At 39.6% G+C, this 24,521-nt stretch overlaps 1 protein-coding gene across 4 annotated transcripts in view; it reads left to right on the plus strand.

The window, feature by feature from the left end:
- LOC115340578 (cytochrome P450 7B1) overlaps window positions 1-22,514 on the plus strand; it is a 129,846-nt gene extending 107,332 nt beyond the window's left edge. For all 4 annotated transcript variants that reach the window (XM_030012376.2, XM_030012371.2, XM_030012372.2 and 1 more), the window contains exons 2-6: window positions 237-373; window positions 6,629-7,225; window positions 7,669-7,875; window positions 13,984-14,162; window positions 18,173-22,514. In XM_030012376.2, coding sequence (XP_029868236.1) covers window positions 6,649-7,225; window positions 7,669-7,875; window positions 13,984-14,162; window positions 18,173-18,469 — 1,260 coding nt within the window. In that variant the 5' untranslated portion in view covers window positions 237-373; window positions 6,629-6,648 and the 3' untranslated portion in view covers window positions 18,470-22,514. The remainder of the gene's footprint in view (window positions 1-236; window positions 374-6,628; window positions 7,226-7,668; window positions 7,876-13,983; window positions 14,163-18,172) is intronic.
- The last annotated feature ends 2,007 nt before the right edge of the window (window positions 22,515-24,521 follow it).

Consider the following 24,521-nt stretch of genomic DNA (forward strand, 5'->3'; position numbering starts at 1 on the left):
GCATCTCAATTTCTCTCACTTATTTTTCCTAATCACCACACAGAGCCTTCTGTGCTCAGAGGTGTGATTAGATTTAACCTGCCATCATATCCGAAGAACTTTCTGTACAACATATTATACATTGCAAGAATTATGTATGTAGATGGTGGGTCTAAGTGTAATATATAAATAGATATAAAGATGAGTTGCTCTCATGCCAAAGTTAATTCCTTATTTTCTTTGTCTGTTTTTAACAGGAAAACTGGAGAGCCCCCGCTAATAAATGGCTGGATTCCTTACCTTGGGAAGGCTTTGATTTTTAGAAAAGATGCTTTCAAATTCTTACTGGATCAGCAAAAGAAACTTGGAGATATTTTCACTGTACATATTGCTGGTGAGAAATATTTTAGTATTATTCTTGATTTTTTCCATCAGTGAAGTTAAATACTAATTCAAATGTTTAGTTTAGAATCTTCTTAAAGCAAAAACATTCTTCTGTAGCATAGGCCAATAAAAATTACTTAAATTCACAGATATTGTATGCATAATAAGTATCCATAAGATATAATTATGAGAAAGTGGATTTATAAACAACTATAAGTATATATGCATATTGACAGAATTTGTAGGCATATAATGTATGAACATAGATTTCGCCAGCACATTTAATTGTGTATTGTTGTTTTTTTTTTCTAAAGAAGGGAGAACTAACATCATCTTGACACTGCACAGAAAAATATCAGATTAAATTTAGAAAACACTTAAGAAAAAAAGTGCAGAATATGTTCTCACACATTTTACAACTGGTTGACAGGAACACAAGGGAATGAATGACACATTGACTCAGTGATACAATCAGGACTGGAACACAGAAACTTCCCGTTGCCAGCATCTTACTCTGATCATGCTTGCTGAAAATAACAATATAATAAAGTATGATATAACCTTGCTGCTTTCTGTATTTATAGCTATATTACTACTACACTAGCTCAAATACAAACATTTGAGTGAGTTCACACAGACACTTAGCTGTAGAAGAAAAACATAGAATGAAACTGGAATCTTGAATGAAACTTAAATATATAAATTTATATATATATACACAGGTGTACTTTTTACTAAAATCAATTTAAAATCTAGTATTTTCCTCTCTTCAGAAAGAGGCAAACTCTTATTCGTGTAGGTGGATGTAATGGATCTTTTGCCCCTTCACATGCTGATAACCTTGTTCAAATGATCAACTTTAGAGTTAAGTCTATCTCATTTTTAGCTATTCCTGTATTTTTAGGGAGTTTCAAATAAAAATGTAAAGTGTAAAGTATAAAATTTTCTCTGTCATTTCATGGCAGTAGCATTAGCTTTATATTTCCATATAAGTAATATTTTGCAATAAAACCAATTTTTTTCTTCAAAAGTCAATTAATTAAATTGCAAGCTGTATGTTTAATTAATAAAATTTTTCTTCCTCTTACCAAATCTGTTCTTTTTTTCCTTTGGAAGAGCATTTTTACTGTGTGATTTTTTTTACTCATTCAGGGTTTTTTCTTTGGAAACTGGTATGCTCAGATTTTTTTGCATCTTGAAAATGAGTTTGACACATTACAAGACCAACTTTTGTTGAAATACAGTCTTTTTTATTGTTAATGCACATTCACACTATATACAGTTGTGGCTTCTTACGAATACAGATTAATTATAATTCAGAGACTACCTTAGTACATTCATAAAACCAGATACAGTCATACTTCAGAATCCTTAATGTGTTTTATCAAATATTTATTTGTCTTTCACCTCTTTATGCAAGACTATGTTTAGAGATTTGTGTGTTTAAGGAATCACTGAGTGTAATTTAGTTTCACAAATTTCTATTTGCATGCTAAACAAAATTCCATTTCAACTCATCTCCCTGTGTTCAGGTATTTTGAGAAAGCCTTCCTTGATAAAAACTGAGGTAAATGGAGTGAGTTCTGGATCTCATTTCAGCCTTATTGCAGGGAAATCTTTGATTTTGTGAGTTTGTCGTAACAGAGGTAGCCCTTTAAGTTCTCTTTTTTCGGTATAAAAATACTGACCATCAGGACTTCACTGAGGAGAAACAGTTTGTCATCCACAAGTCAAGGAAGAAGCCGAAGCTAGTTAGTACCTCCTGTCATGTCCTGATCTGAAGACGTACAGGATTTCTGTATGTCTTACTGATTTGACAAAGATGAGGTTTATATGTTCGGCAAACATAGCATAGCCTGCTGTATATGGACTATCATTACTTTACCCCCCTGGTGGGTGTCTAAAGGTCCTGTCAAAATATTCTATCAATATATATTGTTCTAATTATTGGTTCTCAAACTAGTTCATTTGGAAAATGCAGAACGATGCTTGGAGTTTCTGGCATTGCCCCGTACCGGTAATGCGATTTCGCTGATTGTACTTTCCCATGTGATGAGCAAATGATTGTCATCCCTAAAAGTCGCAAGGGACGTGGATGTCATCTTAATAAAGAAATTAAAAAGCACATCTTTCTATGAGAAACAATGTAAATTCCTGACCTGTCGCAGAAAATAGTTCTCTAATTGGTTTTGTGTGGTGGTGCAGCAGAATCGTTTTCCCCAAACGTCATGCCAGCGAAGCACCACTGTACATCATTGTCAGCAGTTCAGCAGAATCTCCTTAATAAGAGGATGATTACGTAAATGCGATAGTCTTAAAAAAAAAAGAGAGAAAAGAATAAGGAGGGGAAAGAGAGGGAGAGAGAAAGTCTGTGATGTTGAGATGATCATACTTCCCAAGCCAACCTCTCTGCTTGTTAAGGGTCAGCAGCATAGGCAGACGGCTAGGTAAGAACTTAAAGAGCTTGAAACAGTTTTGTCATTGTTTCTTGGGGTTAAACTTTGTCTCCTTATCCTGACAAGTTATTAGGAATGATACCGAACCTTACAACACTCTCTCTGAGACTAACTCAACTTTTAATAAAATAATCTTAGGGTTTTTTACTAAGCACACTTGCCTTTTCGAATACTGCTGCTAAGTCATTCTTTTCTTTTAAATCATGATACACCTACAGTATCTTATCACATTTTTCTCTCTTAGGCAAAAGGTAATTTACATTAACTCCTTACCAAGCTGAAGCCTGCTGCAAGCATTACCGAAATAACATCCATCATTAGATGCCATCTGAAATGCTTGTCTTTCATCATTAGCATTAAAAAGCTCCAGAATGCATTATTAGGGTAATTTCTTAACTATCATACAAATACTGGCTTCTGTGCTCGGATTTACCAAAGTTGACAATTTTCATATTTTCCACATCAATCTTCTATTTCTAGGAGACTGTAGAAACTAAATGGAGAGTACCAGGCTATTTGCAGCATGGGTGTAAAGCAGACTGAAGGACTGGATGGGGAAGTATGAATTCGCTGTAGCTGTATTTAAAAAAAAAAAATCAGAGGGCTTTTTACAGAAACAAGGATACATCTCTTATTTTTATTTGTTTCTACAGTACTAAAGAAAATAGCTCAGTGACTTAAACTATTGGGATTTGGAGTATGACATTTCTGTATGGACATGTCAACTTAGTTTTTTCTGTTGAAGGATTTTTTTTTACAAGCTAACAAGGAAAGGCTTGGTCCCCAGCGGTTTCTATATAAATACCATCAGTATTTCAGGCTTCCTGATTTGTGGAGCATGTGATATGCCTCCACTTTTGGCTGATCTGGCATTTACCTTTACCAGTACTCTGATGGACAGGCATGAGAGGGGAGGGGGGAAGCTGCATTTTAAAATACCGAATAATAACTGGAAACCTTAGGAAAGATTTGCATTTGTTGGTCTCTGACACCACCAGGGACAATAAGTGGGAAGAGACCTCATCAGGGACAACGACAGGATTTAAAAAGCAAAATTAAGGACCATGTTGACACTCACAAAATTTAAAATGATAACTTGAGGTGAGAAAGTTTGTTCCAGTTTGGATGTTTGCTGCTCAGGGTAGAGGAGGTGTTGGGGCACGGTTTTGTAATTAGCAATCTGTTCCTGTATGGAAGAGACTGGGGTAACCAGTGTAGCCGCATAGTGCATCTGTGTGTAAGTATGACTGTAATTGCTAAAGGCTCCCATACCCACTCTCACAACAACAACTTACTAACTGCAGTTAATTAGCTCTAGATTTTAGTCTTTTTCTAATTAAAAGATCTAAAATTAGATTCTTGATGAGGTACATAAAGAAGCTGCCTTTGTTATAGAGGGGTTCCACTTCTCTGACTATACAGGCCTTTACTAAATGAGGTAACAAAAGTATTTTGCTTCGTGTGTTTATATATATTGTTGACTTGCAGTGATGTGGTCTGGAGCCTGAACTGATTTTACAAAATGAATTATATTTTGGTACACACTTACTTTTTGGTACCAGGAACCTGATGAGAATAATAAAAATCAGGATCTGTGGTACTCTGTTTCTCAGAGATCTTTTTTTTCCAAAGTATGTGCTAGTGTTGAGTGAGTTTTGATTTAAAATTATTGCTAAAATTGTTTGTCTGAAAACTCATTTGCTGAAAATAATTTTCTTACTTAAAAATGATAAGAATTGATGTGCGTTTGCTAAGTGTCTGATTAAAGATCACAAAGAAACTCATATTTTGCATCAGAAATAAGCAGATGGTGGACAGATGGTTTAAATTAATATTAATTAAAAATCTTAACTTAAATTGTTTACCCTGTAAATGCAAAGTTAGGAAGCCAGCTTTCATCTTTAGGGTTAATAACACTCCAAATCTATTTATTAAAAATTGCTCCAATGGGCATTCTTTCCAAGCTTTGATCGCAAAGATGGTAGCCTCAATAAAGAGCATGACAGTGGGTGAAAGCTGGAAAGAGAGAGCAATTCCAGGACTCTTAACAAAGATCCTGCAGAGGTCAAGACTAAAAATTCCTGTCAGACTCTGTGGTCTGGGAAGGAAGAAATGATTGGAAAAGAGGACTGGCAATTCAGGATCTCTTTTTCATGCTGATTTCGCGATATATTTATTCTTTAAAAATTAATTTACATCTATGGTTGATTACGTTACAGTGAAGTAAACTCTACAAGTGCCTTAAAAACCTTCACATGCTGTTGACAAAAAAGGGGGTCAAATTCTGTCTCGATTTATCCCTTGTGTTTCTTTACTGGTTCACTGTGATTGCAGTGGATGTAATCAGAGGGAAAATTATGGCAGCTGGTAATTGCAGAGGAATTCCAGAGTGCATCCAGATTTACCATAGAGCACTGTGTGTATATACAAGTTAGAATACAGAATAACTATGATAATTCAGATATCACTATATGGTAACCATGGATACTTGTTGACATTTTTAGTGATAGTGACTACTTTATCTCAGGACATCTGTCACAGAGCCAAATTTGGTCCTCAGTTAAGCATGTAGTGTTCCTATTAAAATCAAAGGAGATTTGTCCCTTTAGTGAGACAGAATTAGAATGTAAGTGCTGGAAGCTTTGCTATTTTCCTGAGTTCATAGCTAGGATATTTCACAGAGGATGTGTACATTTTAATGGGTACCCTTTTTCCCTAATGCACCTCTCCATTCAAGTTAAGAATCAGGAACTCTAAATTAAGTCTTAACATGGGAATCATATATAAAGAGTTAAGATTTAATTGAGCTTTGGGAGCGTTAGCGTTTTGATACATGATGGTTCACCAAAATGCTCCTCTTTGGTAGTTGACTTAAAGCTTAGGGAGAAATTGCAGGATTTTTCTGGCATGGGCAACTTGAAAAAGCATCAAACTTGATGCAGTCCTGTTCCTCTGTACAGGCAGCTGAAGGTACAGCTGTGTCACTGCTTTGAGTACCCCAGGAAGGGTAGGAGGTTGTCAGTGCACTCTGGCACAATGCATGATAGCGCTGGGACTGTGTGTATCCCAAAATGGCACCCATGTTAAAAATGGTATCTTACTCCATAGTAACCTATGGCTTCAAAATCAAATCTTGAGGTAGTCATTTTATGGATACTAAGCACATTCTTAACAAAAAGTTAGCAAAACTTCAGGAAAAAAAACAGATGTGAGAGGGGCTTTAAATGTTGGGGGGGTGCAGTGTGCAGTTAAAGCTGTAGACGGCAGATTTTGAGTCTCTGTGTCATCTGCTTGAAGAAAAGCTGCCTAGGTGGCATGTTTTCCACTCCAGCCCCCATCGTTCACGTTCCTCCGTGCAGGTGAAATGTGTGTGTTTCTCCCTTTCTGCTGGTAAAAACCTACAGTTTTCAAACGCTGCTATGACTCCACATTGTATTTTCATGAATTACACCAGAGTAGTAATGGATTTATTTCAAAGAAGTGCCACAATTGCAGAGATCTCACCCTACTGCTGGCAAAACCAGTAGATCAGTCTACATGGAAGTGGCTTCACGCTGATTTTATAAGAGCCATAAAAGCATACACAGGTGGAGTCTGCATCCTGACAAAGATAATCTAAATAAAACTTGTTACATCTTCCTTTCTTCTTTTTTTTTTTCCTTTGCAGATTTCTTCACAGGTCTTTGCTTTGGGGATTTTCTGCATGCTTTTTCCCCAGACATTGGCTTATTTTCATTTATTACTTCTGAAAGCGTCACCAGATTACAAAAGTGCACGTGTTGTTTGTTTTTTTCTTTTCTTCTATTCAGGTAGATATATTACCTTTATCATGGACCCATTTCAATATGTCTATGTCATCCGAAATAGCAAGCAACTTGAATTTCATGAATTTGCTGATAAAATGGCTTCCAAAACTTTTGACTACCCAGCCTTGTCAAAAGGAAAATTCCCCGATCTCAAGGAAAACCTGCACAGAATCTACCAGTATCTACAAGGCAAGCCTTTGGATATCATTTCTGACCACATGATGAAAAATCTCCAGGATATATTTGAATGGAAATGCTCACAAGCAACAGATTGGGAAACAGAAAAAATGTACAAATTCTGCTGCTCTGTAATGTTTGAAGCCAGTTTTGTAACACTATATGGAAGAGTTCCTGCTGCAGATGGCCACAAAGTTATTAGTGAAATCAGAGACAAATTTATCAAGTTTGATGCCAGCTTTCCCTATTTAGCTGCAAACATACCAATTGAGTTGCTAGGAGCTACCAAGAAGGTTCGGAAGGAGCTTATACATCATTTTTTACTTCAGAACATGACAAAATGGCTGGGAGGGTCAAAAGTGGTCCAAGCCAGACAAGATATATTTGAGAAATATGAGCTGCTTGGAGATTATGACAAAGCAGGTAGGAAACTTATGAATGATTGCTTGTCTAAAATAAAATAATTTACTATAGACCTTTGAAATAAAAAGGCAAAATGGCGACCTTGAAATTTTTTTATGTTCTTTCTAATTGGCTAATGATAAAATGTTTTACTCTGAAACAACCCTCTATGATAATTGATTTTTTTTTTGTGCTGAGGTGGTAAAACAAGATACTTAATGGTGATAATGAGAAAGATTATAACTGAGCTGCATTTCCTCCCCTTATTCCCCCCCCCCCCCCGACATTACATTTCAAACTATTCTCATTAAGCAGAAAATTAGACTTCAGAAGCCTATTGGTCCTCATTAGCATTCACTGATCCTTGGCTGGGTCTGTGTCCTAACATCTTTTAATTAGCACACTGCAAATCTAATCAGTGTAATAAACGCTATTAATCTTCCTTTTCACTTATTTTCTCCCAGCACATCATTTTGCCTTCCTGTGGGCCTCTGTGGGAAACACGATTCCAGCTACATTCTGGGCCATGTATTATCTTCTGCGGCACCCAGAAGCTCTTGCAGCGGTGCGTGACGAGATTGACCATTTGCTGCAGTCAACAGGTCAAAAGAGAGGGCCCACATATAACATCCACCTCACCAGAGAACAATTGGACAACCTGGTCTACCTAGGTAATTTATTTTTATCTGTTAGGAAGAAAAGAGGGGCTCTCCCAGCAAACTCGGTTTATCACTCATTTCTGTTTACTGAGAAGGTGGAGGACACAGCTGCCTAATTGACATAATAACACCCATTTACATCAATTATAAATTATGTAGTTTATAGCTGTAGATACTCTCATTGCATGTAAACATTAAAGCCTAGGTAATTAACTATGCAAGGTATGCAAAAGGCTAAATCGAAGCCTTGCAATTATTTGAAAAAAAGTTGATGCCTATTAAGTTGTTTGATTCTGAGCATCTGCCGAAGTGTTAATGCATTTCGAATACTTCTGTATGGTACTGCCAAGAAAGACCCTTTTCTGAAATTAAAGTGGAATAATGTATTTAAACTGCAAATGTAATTTTTTCACAAGCAGTTTCTTTCTTTCTCTCTCTCTAACAAAACAAAAAGACTTCTAAAGCGGGCTTCAGTTGAGCGATGCCTCCAAACAAAATATAAGACGGTAAAGCTTTGCAGAGCAGAAATGGTGTTTTCAGTGTTGAAAAAAGTACCTTGATTCAAAATAGGGAGCTTTAAGGGAGATACAGATCTTCCAGTTCTGGATCAGGGGTTCAGAGGGAGACCCTTGCCAGTGGCCATTGGAAGTTGCTTGATCCAGGAGCTGGATAGGCCTTCAGAGCATCAGCTGAAGGTTTCACTTCATTTGCTAGTGCACAGGCACTGACAAGATAAATGCTAAAAATAGCCCAACAGAGAAGAGAAGGTGTAGCAGGTAGGAACCTAACCTTTAAGCATCTGAAAGTCTCCATAGGTAGTGTTAATAGGGTAGACAACAGCTGAATAAAAACTTAAAGGTTCAATATTCCTCTCTTTTTAAATATCAGAAACAGTCCCCTGTTAAAATTGAGCTCATGTCTATATGTTTTGGTAGCTCGTGTCTATATGTCTTGGTAGCTCATGGCCTGAACTGATATGCCACTCTTAAACAAAGCTGTGTCAAGAGAGGGTGGTGGAGCAGTGCAGTCTCTGTGTCTGGTTTGGATCTAAGTAATAGCTGTCATTCTCCAGCACCATCTAATGTGGCATGTCTCAAGAATCTGTGTTCAAACTTGATTTGCTTCTCATAGTACAAATATAAAATTGAGTTTGATCCAGTTACTTTTTGTTAGAACATTAATGTTAATCTTATATAGTGTGAGTCTAGTAAGTTGGTTTCATCTGGAGTCATGGCTGTTTTGGTACAGATTTCTCTCTAACCGATGGAGAATGCTTTTGAAGTAGGGGAGATATTGGATAAGGACACTTCTGAAGAGTAACATGACATTCTGAGCATTTAATGCACATTTAAGAAACACGAGTAAAACTGCTTCATATCAGAGTTAGCATCCACCAAAAAATAAGAGAAAAGGAAAGTTACCGAGCATCCAGAAGATCAAGAGAGGATTTATTTTCTATTTGGAGACTGAGATGGGAATGGCAAGGAAAAAGAAGAAGGGGAAAAAAAAAAAAAAAAAAAGGCACCCCAGAAATGTAGGAATGAGGAAAATAAAAGCATGTACTTCCCTAAAACCATCTGGTGCAAAATGGTATGAACAGTTTAAAACATTAACTGTGTCATTCCTCTGCTGCTCCTTGAAATCTTGAAGTACCTTGGTAACATTTGATTTATGTGTTGAGAGGAAAGTGCCACATCCTACTTTGTAGTATTCTTGTAACACTTTTGTTAAATTTTATAATCGTGTTAAACGTAATGTGATATGAACAGAAGCTAGATTTCAATTCTTCTGGCACTTAAGTCATAAAGGGCTGGATACCATCCCATAAAATAATAATATAGAAAAAAAATCTGTACCATAAGAGAATTAAAGTCATGCTTCAGTGGAAAGGGGAAAGGGATGTTTTGTTAATAAATGTGTAGGAGGGACGAGGGTCCCAATTTGCATTGCTTGCGCACCAAAAATCCCCACATCGCAGGAAGGCTGTGGGCCAACACTGCCTTTGCCCTTGCAGCTCGCAGACCCCGACCTCTGAGACTGAGCTTCTCCTCTTCCCGCTCCCCCTGTGCCAACCCAGAGTGTAGGAAACCAGGATTTGTGTCCCTGCTCTCGAGTAAGGCAGACCAGGTGGGATTCTTGTATGTTCATCACCTTGTCATCTCATTCTCCTGTTTTAAGCGCTCTGGTTCTCTGTCCTCTTTTTGGCCTACTATAACAAGAGCCTTTTTTGGATTCCTCATGCTATGGAGAACAAGCAAGAATTGCTAAAAAGCCTTTCTCAGGAAGCAATGTTGTTATTATGGTCAGATTCCTTGGGTGTGGGGAAAAACATGGCCTGATTTTCTTCTAAATTCAAAGCACAGGTATGTGATTTTTTATGAAAAAAAAAAAAAAAAGCTTTCAACCCACAGCAAAACTGGCAAATTTTGGCCCTGATTATTTTTTTCCAGTGGCATTTCTGGGGCAGCACACTTCGTTTTGTCTACGTAAGACTTTTCCTGAAACCCAAATGCATGTATTTGTGTGCGCAGAGTAACGTACGTTATTAGTCGTTATGGCTCACAACGGAGCTCTAATACGGTAAACGACACATGAGAATGGTCTGTCGGTTTTTATGGTTATAATGGAAATGCAGAGGGTAAAGCAGAGATATACTTAGTGCATGTTTAATGCTAGGCATGTTTAGTCAGTTCGTTTGTTTAATATTAGTCCATTCATTTATATGGTGAAGTATTCTTGCCCCAGGTCATTGCTGAATCCCAGATATCTCCTGCGAAAAGAGCACAGCTTGAAAAATTGTTTCATACACGAGAAAGGGTAGGAACCCAAAAACAGCTAACACAGAGTGCATAGTCATAACACAAATGCTAAGCATTAAAATCGTTGGTTGGATTGAGAGAAATGAATATATTTGCCTGGGATGGGATGGGCAGTATTATTTAGTTCTTAGTAAGATGCAAATGTACTTGTTTCCGATTATCGTTTGTGTTGGCACACCGTGATGCCTGTGGGTAAATGACCCCCCCCAAATATTTGCATACTCGATAGCTATTTTCCTACAATATACTCTAATAATTATAGTACCCTATTACCTGCTATGTGTTAGTGTAAAATTAACAATCCATTATGCACAATAAGTTTTATAAAACATTTACAGATAGAGATCATGTTTAATTAAAATTAACTTGCCTACGAAAGCCAAATGCACTTATGATTCGCAATGACCTTTTATTACCTGCAGTCCCTTGTTTTGGCTGGATGATTGACAGCTTGCTGTTTGGCTACCATGTTGTATTTCAGCTGACAAGACTTTTCATTTTAACTCAATTTGCCTGCCTATCACAAGCTGGTGGCAGGCCAGGCTCAAGTCACCCAGCTTTGCCTCAGCAGCTTGCTCTATTTCTCATTAGTACGCATTTATTCAGTGGAAATTGGAAGACAAATGCTTGAAGGCATGTGAACTAAGTATAGCAAATTAGGGTTTAAAGACTGAATATTTATAAGTATATTGAAACAGTTTTAAAAAAAAAATCTAGAATGAATTGGAAGCTGAGTGCTAGCTTTAGTGTAAGAGAAACGAAGAGAGAAGTGGGAGGATTCTAAGAATAACAATACTATGAGATCTCTCTCTCTCCCCCCCCCCTCTAGAAAATATGTAAAATCTCTCTGACAACACCTTATCAAACAACAGCCTGGCTTCTTTATGTAGCGCTCACACAGTGAAGTTTAGCTTCTCATGTGTGTAAGAAGGGGGGAAAAAAATGAGGGTCATGTTCATTTGCTGCTTGGTTATCCCTTGGTATGCTTTAAATTGCCTTGTTTGTTCGGCACAAGCACAGAAACAGATGTTGCTCTACCGTGCTGGATAATTTACTGTACCTCACGGTGCAGAATGGAAGGCCTCCCAAGCTACCCAGCTGGTCTGTCAGCAGCGATGGCTGGTGTCTGCTGAACTATGACAACTGCAAGTAAAGGCTGCAGTTTTATTGTGCAGTTGTCATTCCTCTCAATGTATAACTCCGGCATTTGTGGAAAGCTGACTGTCTATTTTTTTAATGTGAGCCCGCAAAGCCATATAAGCTCCATTCTCCTTTGTTGATCATAATGTGACTCATTACTTTTGTCATCTAATGATTATCGGCATGATCGCTCAGAGCGAGAGCCAAGCTCGCCTTCCACACATAACTGGTACTGGAAGGTAAAACAGATTTGTCATTTACGATCTGACCGCTAAGCCACACTTTGTGCTCCATTATTGTGATTAACTTCTGCATAAGATATGCTGCCCAATTGTCATTTGGGATCCGGCAGCGGGTAGGGACTGCCGCGCTTTCTGGGAGGATGTCCGCCGATGGGATGTGACCGCATCACTTGGGTGGTTAAACATAAACCTGCTATTTTGCAGCGGCACTTTAATAATTATTTTTATTTTTCTTTTTTCCCCTCCTCCCCTCTTCGTCATTTGATTTCTGCTGTCGCTACGTATGTCACCACCATTTCCAAATGGTGGACCGGCGCGGAGTCACCAGCTTCGTTCTCCGCAGGTTGAAGACAGTCTGGGAGCGGAGGCTGGACCCTTTCTTTGTACCGCGTAAAGTTTTGTTGCCAGAGCACTGCCAGTTGAAATCTATCGTGTCAGGTGCCTTGTGGCTATCCGCAGTAGAGGCCATCTTCTGGAACCAGGGTTCTTTTCTGGCTTCGTCACCAACAAGCCGATTTGACTCTGCCTGATTATAGTAACGAAGGCAGTCCAAAAGAATATGCACAGACTCACTGTACGTCACATTGAATCACGGCGCTGGCCACACAAAGCTGACCGCAGCCTCATTTCTTTAGACAAATGCATGCTTAAGGAAAAACCTCCTGCAAGAAAGCATCCAGGGCCACTTTATTTGCTATGCATGCTGCACCAGATTTAATTTTTAGTGAAAGAACGTTTGTTATTATTTTTTTTCAGCGGCATCTACACTGGGTAGCTACTGTCTGTAATAAACTAACCTTTTGGGTGCAGCAGTTACAGTGCCTTGGTGAACACTTAGAAGAGGCTTATTTGATATCACAGAACATAAATGCAGACACAAATGGATTATTATGTGCAAATGAATCCCTATTTTAGGCTATTTTTCACACTGATGATTAGAAGGAATCAAGTCACATATAACAGCGCCCATACACGCTGGTGGAAAAATAGTCAGTTTTGATTACAAAGTGAGAGATGCAGCCCTAGACAGGAGCTACATGCTGATATACATGCTATCAGAATGATTTATGCAAATTATGCATATTATTCCCAAAGGAATTCCTCCTCAAACTGCCAGGATAAATTGCCGGAAATTAGCCATAAAATCTGTCGTGCTAGGAGCAAAAGGTGAAGGCCACTGGGAAAGCAAGGACATTCAGCTTCTGGAGCCTTCCAGGATGTGATGGTGGAGACAGAAATCTTGCTTTCCTTAAGCCTGAAAGGACTATGTTTTGTTTTCTCTTGGCCAACTGAAAGTGTCTTTCTCTCTTAAAATTACCAGGCAAATAATGATTTGCTTTCATTCACTCTGACCATAACAGACACTATCATTTGGCAGCATAGCACATTGAAAAGAAAGTAAATAAATCTAAAAATCCTCAGAATGACTACGGAATTAACAAGCAAAATTATTTTTCTAATGTATAGCCCTGCCATTACATCCAGCAGCTTTCGAAAGACAAGCTAAGCAGCTCCATGTATGCTTTCGCTGGTATTTGCTTGCAACCTCCAAAATATATGTAAATGCACAAAGCGTTCGTGTCTTTTGATTGCGTTGTTTTCAACGTGATGCCTGAATAATGACTTTCCACCCAAAACTTGGTGCTGCCTGCAGCTGACAGGATTTCTCAGCACCATCAGTGAGAATCACATCGTGAGGTTCAGCATCGTGGCTCCCCCCCCTGCCCTGCGGAGTTGTTTATTGCCTCCTCCTGGTCTCTGCTTTATGTTTGGTTTGGTTTGTGATTTTTTTCCTTTTTTTCTTCCTTTAGCCTGCCCTACTAAACCTGCCGAGATTCAGCAGCTGTAGCCATGCATAACTTGCAGTCATCTCCCATATTTCTGATGCTTCCCCCCCCTCCGCTTTTGTTTAATCGCAGAGAGTGCCTTAAACGAGAGTTTACGAATGTGCTCGTCCTCCATGAACATTCGCATCAGCCAGGAGGATTTTGTTCTCAAGCTCGAAGGGAATCAAGAAGTCGGTTTGAGGAAAGGAGACTGGATAGCCCTTTACCCGCAGATTTTGCACATGGACCCTGAGGTCTATGAAGATCCTAAGGTAAACATTCAGCTGGTGCTACTCTTCCTACTCCAGGCGCATTGAAGCAGCCAAGCCTTTTGTGATCTGTGGGTTGTTTTTTTTTTACTGCTGTTCCTTCTTGTGGAACAAATCTTCCTACTTTCAGATGTATTTTCTAGGGCCCTATAGGTCAAAGGATTCATGGCCTGAAGAGAGAAATATGGTGATGAGACTGACTGCGACTACTTTCAAAGGAATTGACAATTGCACGTTGACTACCATAAACTTTAGGCTAAATGTGGGTTTTGTTTGGCAGTGGATCATTTGATACCCAAGGAGGTCTGAATAATAGAAGGTGGTTTAAATAGCAAATAATGTGGGCCATTTAGCTAAGTGCCCCCAAAGCATCATTGACTCTCTGAAGCCCTATAATAGCAGTGTCTTACTTGAGCCTTATGCTTTTTCACCTCCCTTCGTAGGGATTCACCCCTTCTTGATCAATTAGTAGAGTGTTGTGAACTTGAGACTGTAAAGCTGTTGCTCTGCAGCGAAGCTCGGAGGGTAATTGTGTCATCTCCTTGTATTTTTCTCTGACGCTCAAGTTAATGAATATCAAAGACTCGAAATTAATCCACCCTGCCTCAGCCTTAATATGGCTTCAGAAATTCACCGCCTGCATGCAAATTGAATAGTCCTCGTCTCAGCTAGGTTGCTCCCCCTGATTGCTGTCCCCCGCCCAGGGTGCCACGGAGGAGGAGCGAGGGTGCATGCCGAGGCTGTTAAATGCCTCCTCTGCCTGAGAGGCAAGTGCTCGTACCTGATCCATTCCTCATCCCCGTTTTCCTAAGCAAATGGCTAAGCAAATGGCTGTCTCCCAGCCATGCTGATTTCTGTCCTTGGCATTTGAGCCAAAGAAGAAGGGAACTGGATTTTTTTACATGTTTATAGAATACCCATGTTAGAGGCATTGCTCCCTGAGGCTCTCCCTTTCGGGAGTTTATGGAGATGAAGTTGCAGAGTAAAGATGAGATTCAAGTGCCTTGTTGGTGCAGGACAGCACCTCGCTGTGCGGTAACTCCACCTGCCTTGGTGAGAGGAGGTGTGGAGCATGTCAGAGTTTGCAGGAGTAAGTTATAGTCAGCGGGATGAACACTGGAGCCATGAAAATGGAAATGATGTCCAGGAGGGCTCTGCTGGCTCTCCCCACCCAAAAATGAAGACAAAGCCTGCTGAGAAAATTAGGATTTTAAAAAATAATCCATATATTGGCAAATGGTTGATTAATATTTCTAGCCTTAAAAAGTAACAACTAACGAATAAGCTTTTTCTCATTTTATTCTTAACACTTTATTTTGGAGAACATTATTGATTTGTCAAAAGTCCATCTGTTTGTTTAGGTCCTAGACCAAAAGCATCAGTGTGGAAACTGATCCCCTCCCTTATCCAATAATTGCCGGAATATATTACCATATTTCCATTGCTTGAATATATCTGCTTAGTATCAGCTCTGCTCAGCTTTCACAGGACAGCTTTAGTTCATATATTTTATCTTTTTGATAGTGAATGAGCAATCCACACATTGCAGTACATTGATTTCAGCACATGGGCCCTCTCGAAAAGTGGGGAAATCACTGTTCTGTTTGGTTCTTAAAATATGCAGTGTGCTTTCAACAATAACTACTGAGGATCAGATAGAGATGGAGAATGAATTTTTTGAAAGGTGCAGTCTTGAGCTTGTCATGTATTTAGGGAAAACTTTCCTGGGAAAACAGGCAGCTTGACGAGATAATTTTGCAGCAATGCTTTTCTCCTGGATACATAAATTTAAGTTCAAGCTATCTTCTGCTTTGGCACCATATTGTCTAAGTGTAAGCATATATTGTTGACCTCTTTCTCCACTCATCAAAGCCTAAATAAATGAGTCAGTTTTCTATAAAGTGGATAAGTGAACCCCTAAATCCTAACTTGGCTAGTTATAGAGCTCAGTAAATGAATGGTGCAAATACCATAGAGTGAAATATCAGGAAACCCTGCAGGAAACCCTACGTGGTGGCTTCCCAAACAAAGCTAAATACGAGATGTGACAGAGAGAGACTTACATCAGTCACAGGAGATTGCTCAATTTTCGTAATACCCTTAGCAGGCCATCCACACAGAACTTCATCGCCTGTTCTTGCTCAGTGTCTTCACCTTTTCCCTGCCATTAACCACCCTGTCTCTTCCAAGGAGGCCTTGTGCATGGCTGAAAGTTCCTTTATTGCCCCAAATTAGTCTTTATTTAGCCAGCGAACTAGCTTTTAAGGAAACACCATCCAACTTGAGGGGCTTCGGCAACACAAGCCTGAGTTTGATGTCACTGTGATTGGCTCCATTCCTGTCTCACACTTGTCTTCTGCTTTCCCGATTCCTTAGACACCAATTTATTTTTTGTTAAAAGCAATTATAACTCTCAGATGGCTCTTAAGATGACAAAGAAAGCATAAGGTTTGACCCACTATGTCTGTGTGTTCAATACCACAGTTCTTAATTGCTCCAGACGCCAGGAGTGCACCTTGTGGAAATGTTCCAACAAAGTGAAGAGCTCTGGGTTGGGTTGGTTTTTTAAGCTATTGCAGTTCATATTTAGCAGTGCTTTTTTAGACCAGCAGGATTTACATTTCAGGAAATGAATCTTTTTTAAGGAAGAAGTGGTATTCTGGGCTTTCATTTGTTACTGTGCTTCTTCAAATGAAGCAATAACTTATGGGGAAAAAAAATGGCATGCTTCCTTTTGGCTGGAGTGTTCAAAGAGACTGAAAATCATTACTTGTCAGTGGAAACACACATATAATCACCTTTATCTTTGTGGAAAATCCAGGCTTCTGCCATTTAGAGAAACAAGCTACTGTTCTTCAACACCCAAAGTTACATCCCCGCCAGTGCACCTTGTACTTGTTCCCTTTCTCACAGACCACCTCCCCTGCCACTGTTTCTTCTCGACAGCAAGACCTGCAGTGCATGGTTTTCAGAGCCTTTAATCTAATGGGTAGATAGTATCAGTGTATTTTTCATTGTGGTGTGGGGTTTTTTTAATCAGTTGAGGTTGGTTTCTGTCTGACTGACTTGTTCCCAGCCCGCTCCAAATGGCTGCTGCTATAGCAGATGTATGCAAAGCAGGACAAATGCTAATGAGTGACCATAAGCAAGAAGTGTCTGTCATTTTTATTCAAAGCATGCAGGAGGATTTTGTAAGTGGTTAATTTGCCGTTGACTGAGTGAGGATGCCAGATCTCCTTCATTCAAAAACATGAATTATCTCTAAACAGGGATCCTACTACTGGAAAACAGTCAGAAAGATGTTCAATTTATGGAACATAGGTTACAAGCGCAACCTCAAGCCTTACTTGAAAGCACCCTCTTTATGATGGTCAGTCACTGGCGGTTGTCCTGCTTTGCACACAGCTTCCGAGGCAAAACATTTGAAGGTCAGATGTGGCGAATTAAGCAGCAGTCATCTCCAGCTGAAGGAAAAATTGACTGCAAAGCATCGGGTCTGGTTTTCGAATAATCTGCACCACTGGGTGCAAAAGAAGGATGGATTTTGCTCTAGCTTGCAAGAGCAAGATTGGTGCAATGCATTAATTTATTCATAGGCATTTGCAGAATTTGGCAGATTATCCTTATTCATGATGTATGTACCACACTGAGCGCGTATGATGCTTTACAAGAAAATTGTCCTTCCACTAAGGTTCATTGTCCCTGCTACAAAGCGGTCAAAATCTAATTACAATCAATATAGGCCAGACACTCAGTGGATGAGACATGGAAGTTGAAGGAGCTTGATGTAAAAGGGATAAGCTAAGTAAGTGGATTTAAGGAGTGTTCTTTGCAGGGAAGATAATGTGAGTTAATGAAACTTGAGGGAACCAACTGAAAAGGAGAAGCTGTCAGCTCCTTGTCTTCCTCTTTATCTTGTTTTCTGGGTTTCAGAAGCGTTACTGTTGTGCAAACAAAGCAACTCATGTAACTGCCTTGTTAGATATCACGCGCGCTCTCTCTTTTATTTTCAGGAGTATAAATTTGATCGATACATAGAGAATGGCAAGAAGAAAACCACATTCTACAAGGCAGGAAGAAAACTGAAGTATTTCCTAATGCCCTTTGGCTCTGGGATCAGCATGTGTCCAGGGAGGTTCCTCGCAATGAACGAGATGAAGATGTTTCTTTTCTTACTGTTGGCTCATTTCGATGTAGAACTAGTGGAAAACAAAGCTGTCAGACTTGATAACAGTCGTATGGGCCTTGGTATCCTCCTGCCAGACGTTGATATTACCTTTCGTTACAAGCTCAGGTCCTTAAGAAAGTGAGCGGCTGCCTATATGCCTTCTACTAATCTCCATATTTGTTTTGTTTCATCACTCAGCTTTGTATTTTTGGAAACATTTGCTTTTCTCTCTCTGCCTTTACCTCCTTCCTATTTGTTTCTAAGAAAAGCCCTTGGGCTGGAGGTAGATATCAGATGCAGGGACGTGCCACCTCAATTTGTCCTGCCTGAGTTGTGAGTAGTGAGGTGAGATGACAAGAGTTAGGCCAAGTGAATAGCCCAATGTCCCTACAAGACGGACCCCCCAAACACTTGGCCATGAGTTGAGTAGGATTTACAGGGAGGATGACATCAAGCTGAATCCAGGCCATTTGTATGGGAAACGGGCTCGGCAGCCCTCTGTCACAGGGGGTTCCCCCTTGTTAGATTGGGAGGTCCCATACACCCACCATCTGGAGGCATCTCTGCATCTGCTCATAGAAGCATAATAGGAAGAAAGAAAGAACTTAATTCTAGAGGGTGAAAGAATTTTTAGTGATTATTATTCTAACTTTTTATTTACTCTGTTCCCTTCATGGTCCCGAGTGTCATAGCCCTTATTTGGGAGATGTGATGGAAGCTGTGTGGAGTGGTGGGGGATGGTTTGCAAGAATATCTTACTGGCAACACATTTCTGACTTCAGTTTTATGTACCGAGGGTGAATGCTTTGCTTTTCTTCTTCTCTTTTTTTTTTTTTTTTTGGTGCAATGCAAAGAAATTAAAATCTGTGATTTTTTCCTGCAGTCATTTAAAGTCAGAAGGGAGGTTCTGTCGATTTTAATAGGCTCTGGATCAAGCCTAAATTATCTATTTTGGCTTTTGAGCCGAAAAAGTATATTCTTCAGGGAGAAAATATCGGAACCTGTTTGAAATGATTCTGTCATCTCAAAAATTACCTTCTGTTTGTCTCGCTGTTTTCCTAGTAACATGTCCGTGTGTTTATTTTGACCATTTCTTGTGTTTGTTTGCTTCTCCAAAAAGGCAAAATAAGAAGAGGGCTTCAAGGGCAAGTGTGGTATCTAAAACTACTTTTTTATAGTGTTTTACTGTGCCTAAGTGATGCATAGGCAGAGTAGTGTGACCTGTGTTTGGAAACAGAATTTTCCATCTACAAATTGGAAAATTGGGGCCAAAATTTGAGCAAGTGAAAACCCTGGGCAGCCACAGAAGTTACCTCTGTTATGCTGGCTGCCCAACCTGCTTCACTGGGTGACCAGCTCTTATTTCAAAAATGAATTTACTAGTGCGCGGGATCTGAGATTTTTAGACCCTGTCTGTCTTCCTAGCCATCACTTCAGAGACTGATAAGGATTCTCCTGGCTGTCCAGTCTCAATTTGCCTTGTGTTCCCAAAAAAACATATCTTTCGGATGTGCCAGCATAAGTCTTTAAAAATCAGCAATTTTACTCGTCTCTAAAGCACTTGATGGCCTATGGATGGAAACTGCTACGTACATACTCAGGATTAGAATTATGTATTGTTATTTGTTTAGAAGCCTGTTTAGTTATTCATGTAAAGCACATACCCTAAATAAGCATCAGCATCAGTAGAAAGGCTTTCAGAGACTGGCACAGCCACATTCCAAATCCTCCGAGGAGAAAATTGTGGTTTTGTGAGATATATTGGATAAACATTTTCTCTTCATATATAATATCCATGATGTCTACAGTGTTGGAGTACGCTTACATTAAATGGGCTTTGCAGTTGATTAAATGCTTTAACTTTGCTTCAACATTTAATCAACAGCAAAAGCTGATTATTGCTTTGTGCCACAGAATAAAATTTGTTTTTATGGAGAGATTCTTGTACTCAAGTTACTTACTGCTGTAGTTACTCTGTAGGAGCTATTCTGTACTCAGCCATAGCTCACAATGCAGTTTGGACATTAGAGCCTGGTTTATTGAGAGAGGAAATGTTGATATCATTACACCATTGACTGTATTCCATTATTGCTTAAATGTAAGCTGTAAAATGTCTCATGCCACAGTTATGATAAATCTTTCTTTGGCATCCAACTTTGAAACAAACCTGAAGCAACTGTGAAAACAACAGTAGGTATTTGTTTCAAACAGAAGACTTTTTTTTTTATAATTGTATTCTATTTTTAGGATTTTGAATTAGAATATCACAGGCTGCTGCATAATTTGGTAGGACATAATAGAATTGTGCCAAAAGTACATGCAGATCATTAGTAATTTCAGATTAATTGCTGATCAGTTTGTATAGTATCTATTTTGAAATTAAAAGAAGAGCTAGATTGTCTGCAAAATAGCAAATTAAATCTGTAGGGCATGCTTCCATTTAAAAAAGAAAAAAAGGGTCGGAATCTTTCCCAGGAGTTGCAGGAAACCTCTGTGAAGGCACCTGGGGGCCTCATGTCGGGGTTGGAGAACACTCTGCACCATGCAGGAGGCCAGAGTTTTGCTGGGATAAGAGTTGCTCTTTTTGCTCAGGGACCAAAATAATCAAATGTAAAGCAGGGCCTGGCCAGCTTGTCCTGGAACTGTGTCCCTGGTAACCCAAGCTCCTGGTAGATTAGTTTTGCTGGTAAGCAGTGCATCACTACCTTAGCATACCCCAGGTGCGGAGGAGGTAAGCCTCACCCCCATGTAAAGTCATGAGAGCTAGAGCAGATCGGAGGAAACGTTAAGCCCTTCTGGTCCACGTACTCAGCAGCTGAGGAGGTGACTTATGGAGAGTCGTTGGCAGCTGGTCTGACCAGGAGTGACTCGGTCTCCACGGAGCAGGGAGCAAAAGGCCCACGGTGTCGATATTGCTGGTCAATAAGCTGTAGCAGCACAACGGGATGAGCGTGCACCATCCCTGGAGGTGCCGGCTGGAGCCGAGCTGGCCGCAGCGTGCTGTGCCAAGGAGGGCCTGAGTCATGATGTAGGGCACAGTATGGTTTTTGATGACCTCCTCTGCCGCAGAACCCAGGAGCGACCGGCTCTTAGTGTCTGTCGCTGGGTCACTAAGACAGCAAAATCATCTAAGCAGAAACAGCAGTGCTGTTTGCAAGCGTTCAGGTGCCAGTGGTGCTGCGGCGGTGAGTGGTCGGAGACAGTCAGACCTTGTGCTGCCTTGTCCCTCGTCTCCGCTTCAGCAGGGGGGTCTGCCCTGCGAGCCCAGCAATGCCGGCTTGTCTCGTCGGCTGACCCGGCGGGCGTAGGGTCAGCCAGGAGAAGTGCGTGGGTGCCCCTTGAATTTTCTCTGCCGTTCCTCTAGTGAAATGGTGCGCTCCCTGATCAGTTTGAGATGTGACTCGGCTGGTCAGTACCAGCCTCCGACTGTAAGTTGTCGCTGCCTATGCCTATATTGGTAATATCTTCTGCTATTAAAAAAAAAAAAAATCACCTTTTTTTCTCATATAAAATAGGTTTATTAAGTCAGTATGGCCCTTTATAGCACCCGAGAAGAAAAGTGAATTCATCATCAACTAATGTGAATGCTAAAATGTGATTTTTTTATTATTATTATTGTTCTTATTTTAATTTATAGATTGTATGTTTTCCATTTTCATGCTGGCATTCAGTACTGCTATAAGCTACTGTAAACTTTTTAAACTGTTACATTACTTAAAAGACCATGCTACTCTATGTGTACCTGTTTGCAGATTAGACGTTCACATCTCTGCCACTATGTCCTAATGTGCTAATATAAAACCGTGTAAAAGTTGTTCTTTAGTTTATGCTTTTAAGCCAGTTGCATGTCACTATTTTTGGCATTGCCATTTTTGTGAATAATTACTGGTCTGTGAATTTATCTTGTAGAATTATAAATGATCTTTTATTTCATCATTATTGAACTTTGTGACATTCAAAAGATTGTGAACTGCTCTTAATCGTGCAAACTGACATTTTGTGTATAGATGAACAATGGTTGGGTTCTACTTTAATAGTTAATATCCATCATTAAGGCTCTTAGCTTGAATAAGGTATATTGTGAATTTCTGAGCAAGAAAATTGAAACTTCATTATTTTAGTAATCTAACATCTTAAGTGAATTTTGTATTTCAAGGACACAATAAAAATGAATATATCTATTTTAATATTGAATGACTGTCCATGGTATTTTTTTCTAGCTTACATTTACACTTTTCTCACAGATTCACAACTATTGCTTTCATTTTTTAAATTATTTATTCAGCATACCGCATTTTTCTGTTACTTGATCTTGAAAGGTATTTCTGTAAGGAGAAGAAAAGCCTTTAATTCAGCACTGGCATGGAACAACTCCTTTGAATTTAGGAAATTATCAAGTCTGTTTTACCCCCCCCCCATCAAACTTAAGCCTGTTCTTATCAGGTGAGGAAAAAAAAAGTCGTACTTCTGACATTCTTAGGACATTATTGAAAATTAGTATAAAGATCTGCAATCCGCTAGTGATTCCCAAATACAGCTCCTAGGCTTTTCCTTTTGCAAACCTTTGTATAGCACAAGATGTAAGATGTACTACCCAGTCTAAAATATTCCGTCCTCTCGGATCATTCATTTTAAAAGGGAAAATTAATGAAAATTGTTACAATATACAGCACTGTGCCAGCAAAGCGCAATTTGGCGTTTCTAGGTACCACTGTAGCTACCGAGTTCTACAAGTAGGTGTTTAATACGAAGGTTGTACCCCAGAGACATCAGTGTTTCTTCATTCCTTCATGCAGAAATGCTTGTCAGGTATGTCGGTGAGGGTTGTTGAAGATACATCTTAGAGAAGATAGACCTGCAGCATTTTTCTGGGTTTGATAAATGTCTTTGTAACTGTGCAATTGCTTTAATTCTAGATTATATTAGAAGTTACTGATGTTTATAAATAAAAAGTGGCATTGTTTGAGATTTCTTGAAGGGCACGTTTCTGAGTGAACTTTCCATGATGGTCTGAAAGATAGCTGGGGGGGGGGGGGATTAATAAGACCTCCTAACACTGTATTTTATCTAATATTTGGTTTGACACTAGGTGCTTTCTTGATGTTACTTATATTTCACTCTATTTTAAAATTATCTGAGACATCAATTTATGCATGACATGCTTAATTCATATGAATAAAGCTATTTTAACTGTCAGACCATAGAAAGTGAAGTCTTTTCCTGCCTATTACCTAAACCAGGCTATGTACCCTGGCTAGTCATGTCCCGATAACCCACAACATATCAGAAAAATGATCTCATTACAAAAACACCCCTTAAAACTATGCATATGAAAGTATTGTGAACCTTGAGTTATTGTCTATGTTTATAAATAGTAGTAAGTATGAAGAAATGGGTGCTGCATATATGGAAGCACGTAAAAAATAGAAAATGTTCTGTTTTCATTTGAAAGCAAGGAATGAAACTGTAGTAGGATCTTTATCCTCATATAAACCAGTACCGTGTCTACGTAGCCTATCCTATGCATCAGGCTTGCCTGGGATCTCAGGTACTGAGGTTGTGTGAATACATCATTCGTAATAGCAGAAATGTGCTTGTCTTCAAAACTATTTGCACCGAAATAAATAATCAAAAGAAGCCTAAGCTTCAGCTGTTCCTGCTAGGAGCCTTGCAGGATTCTATCTTGCAAGATTTTGTTAAACCGATTTTGACACTAATGTGTTGCTTTGTATTCCCCCCTCCTCCCCCCCAAACAGGAGCTATGAGTACAGCAAAGTTGAATAAAAGTCTAGGTTCTGGCTACAGAGAGAGTAAAAGACAGTGAGTAAACACCCTGTGATGACTTTTTACAGTGACTTCTTTGCTATCAGCTCATCTCCAAACTACCTCTTCCTTCCAAATAGTTTAGTCGCTAACCTCCTACAGGCAGCAAGTCTTTCCCTGTCTAATTTCCATCTTGTGAGCCAGTGAATCGGCTGTCTTCTCGACGTGTTTTTCAGTTGCCTTCAAAAAAGGAAATCTTTACAGCAGCCTCTTGCAAAATCGGCGCCGCAGGTAGCTGCGGCAGCCGCATCGCTACAGCTTTGAACCTGCAAAGTGGACGGGCATCAGTGGAGCTCGGCACTGATGAAGGGATTGCAGCACCGGACGGGGAGCTGGGGGGGATGCCGCCGCTCCGGGATGCCGCCTCTGTG

Source organism: Aquila chrysaetos, chromosome 4 (genome assembly GCF_900496995.4).
Source record: "Aquila chrysaetos chrysaetos chromosome 4, bAquChr1.4, whole genome shotgun sequence".
Lineage (NCBI taxonomy): Eukaryota > Metazoa > Chordata > Aves > Accipitriformes > Accipitridae > Aquila > Aquila chrysaetos.